The sequence below is a fragment of the Chionomys nivalis genome, chromosome 3 (assembly GCF_950005125.1).
Source record: "Chionomys nivalis chromosome 3, mChiNiv1.1, whole genome shotgun sequence".
NCBI lineage: Eukaryota > Metazoa > Chordata > Mammalia > Rodentia > Cricetidae > Chionomys > Chionomys nivalis.
Window position 1 is genome coordinate 37,265,458 of NC_080088.1, and position 2,058 is coordinate 37,267,515.

The 2,058-nt window shown below is 36.5% G+C and overlaps 1 protein-coding gene across 1 annotated transcript; it reads right to left on the bottom strand.

Annotated features, from left to right (window-relative positions):
- Positions 1 to 808: 808 nt before the first annotated feature.
- LOC130871886 (olfactory receptor 5AC1-like) lies at positions 809 to 1,726 on the bottom strand. The gene has a single exon (XM_057765569.1). It carries the CDS (start codon positions 1,724 to 1,726, stop codon positions 809 to 811), a length of 918 nt encoding a protein of 305 aa, XP_057621552.1.
- Positions 1,727 to 2,058: the final 332 nt, after the last annotated feature.

Genomic DNA, 2,058 nt, shown 5'->3' on the forward strand with positions numbered 1-2,058 from the left:
AAAAATGGTTAATGTGCTGAAAATAAGTAACTCTAGAGTCCTCAGTCCTGAAGGGGACAACTATAACACTTGGTCCAAGACCTAAGGGACATGATAGATGAGTGAGCAGAAGAAATGTAAACGCCAGAGGAAGAAGAGGAGTTCTGTAGCATTCTTTGGTACTCTAAGGGCTACTCATCAGAGAGAGAGAGAGCTTCTAGCTTGACTCCAGCCTGGTTTTTCCCTGTTTTGGATCAAGAGTGCAGTGTTCTTTGTGCAGCATCCTCCACAACTGTATGTTCTTAATTGCAATGACTGTGTTAAATACAGCAGATGTGGAAAAACATATGATTAGGGTAGGGCTCCCTTTGACAATAATAAGCAGGTGTGTGGGAAGAGGATGAGAGGGGATGGCGGATGTTAGTTATGATCATTTGCAATGTATTTATGTATAAAACTAAAATCAAGAAATGAAAAATAGAAGTTGAATGCATACTCATGGAGTTTTTGTTTCAATAATATACAGACACATGTATTAGAAAAAGAATATATTAATCTTATGAAGAAAATAATTTGCTGATAACTCATGTTCTCCTTTGAGTTTGAATTCAAAAACAATTTATTCTCTATTATCCCTTAAAGACTTCACTATTTTAACACCAACAACAATAATGATAATAACAGGCATTTTATCTATGTTTTATTGCTCTACCTAACAATATGTAAAAAATTCACATTATCTGCAACATACAGTGCCAAATATTATGATGAAATTAAAAAGAGAAAATCTGGTGATAGAAAACACTTTAAGGTTTTCAGAAAATAGTGATTATTTTGTGAGTTTTCTCAATGCACCTAAAACTTCTTTGTTTCTTAGGCTGTAAATAAAGGGGTTCAGTAGAGGAATGATAACGGTGTAGAATAAAGAATACAGTTTACCTTGATAATTTTCTGTGTCAGATACAGATATCACATATATTACAAAGATTGTGCCATAGAACAAAGAGACCGACACCAGATGGGCACTGCAGGTGGAGAAGGCTTTGCTTCTGCCCTTCTTAGACTTTGTTTTCAGGATGGCAAAAAGTACACGGATATAAGAAACTATGATGCTCATAAAAGTACTCACTTCTACAAAAACAGCAAAAATGAAAAGGACCAAGGCATTAATGAATGGGTCAGTGCAAGAAATTGTATAGAGTGGTATGAGATCACAGAAGAAATGATCTATTATATTGGAACTGCAAAAAGTTAACCTAAATAATAATGCTACATGAATTGAGGCAAGTAAAAGTCCAATTAGATATGACACACTTATGAACTGAACACAGAGTCTTTGGGACATCACAACTGCATAGTGCAGAGGGTTGCATATGGCTACATAGCGGTCATAGGCCATCACTACCAGTAGGAAACATTCCGCAGTCGCGCTTGAACAAAAAAAATAAAATTGGGAAAAACACTCACCCAGGGATATCGTGTCATTCTTATTTAAAAATTTTATAAGCATCTTTGGAGTCACAGAGGTTGAAGAACAGGCATCAGCAAAGGCTAAACTTCCAAGAAAAAGGTACATGGGAGTGTGAAGATGGGGATCCTTCAAGAGGAGAAAAATTAAGCCAAGGTTGCCCACTATGGTGATGACATAGATGGAAAAGAACACCAGGAATAGAGGGACTTGTAGCTCTGGACGATCTGTTACTCCTTGAAGAAAAAATTCAGCTAACTGGGTCCAGTTTCCTTCCATTACACCCGCTCAGACTGCTCACTGCAAGGAGGGGGAGAGTTTTTTTCAATGTAAGACCCAGTAGAATAAGATTGTATTGAGACTTCTTTTGTGTGCTTCAGGCACTCCACTGTCAATAGATAGGAATGTGTCTTGTTTCTGCTTTTTAATCATGCCAGAAACAAAATATTTTCTGAACAATTTTAACGTACAAACTTTCAGACCCGCTTATCTGAAAGATAAATAATGAGTCCGATCACACTAATTTACCTTCTTATTCATATCTTAATCAGTTATAGTGTCTAACTTTGTGTGTGTGTGAGAGAGAGGTGGTACAAAGACATCATTAGAAT

Excerpts from the sequence above, each read along its gene's own strand:
- LOC130871886 (XM_057765569.1), bottom strand. The coding sequence starts at position 1,726 with ATGGAAGGAAACTGGACCCAGTTAGCTGAATTTTTTCTTCAAGGAGTA.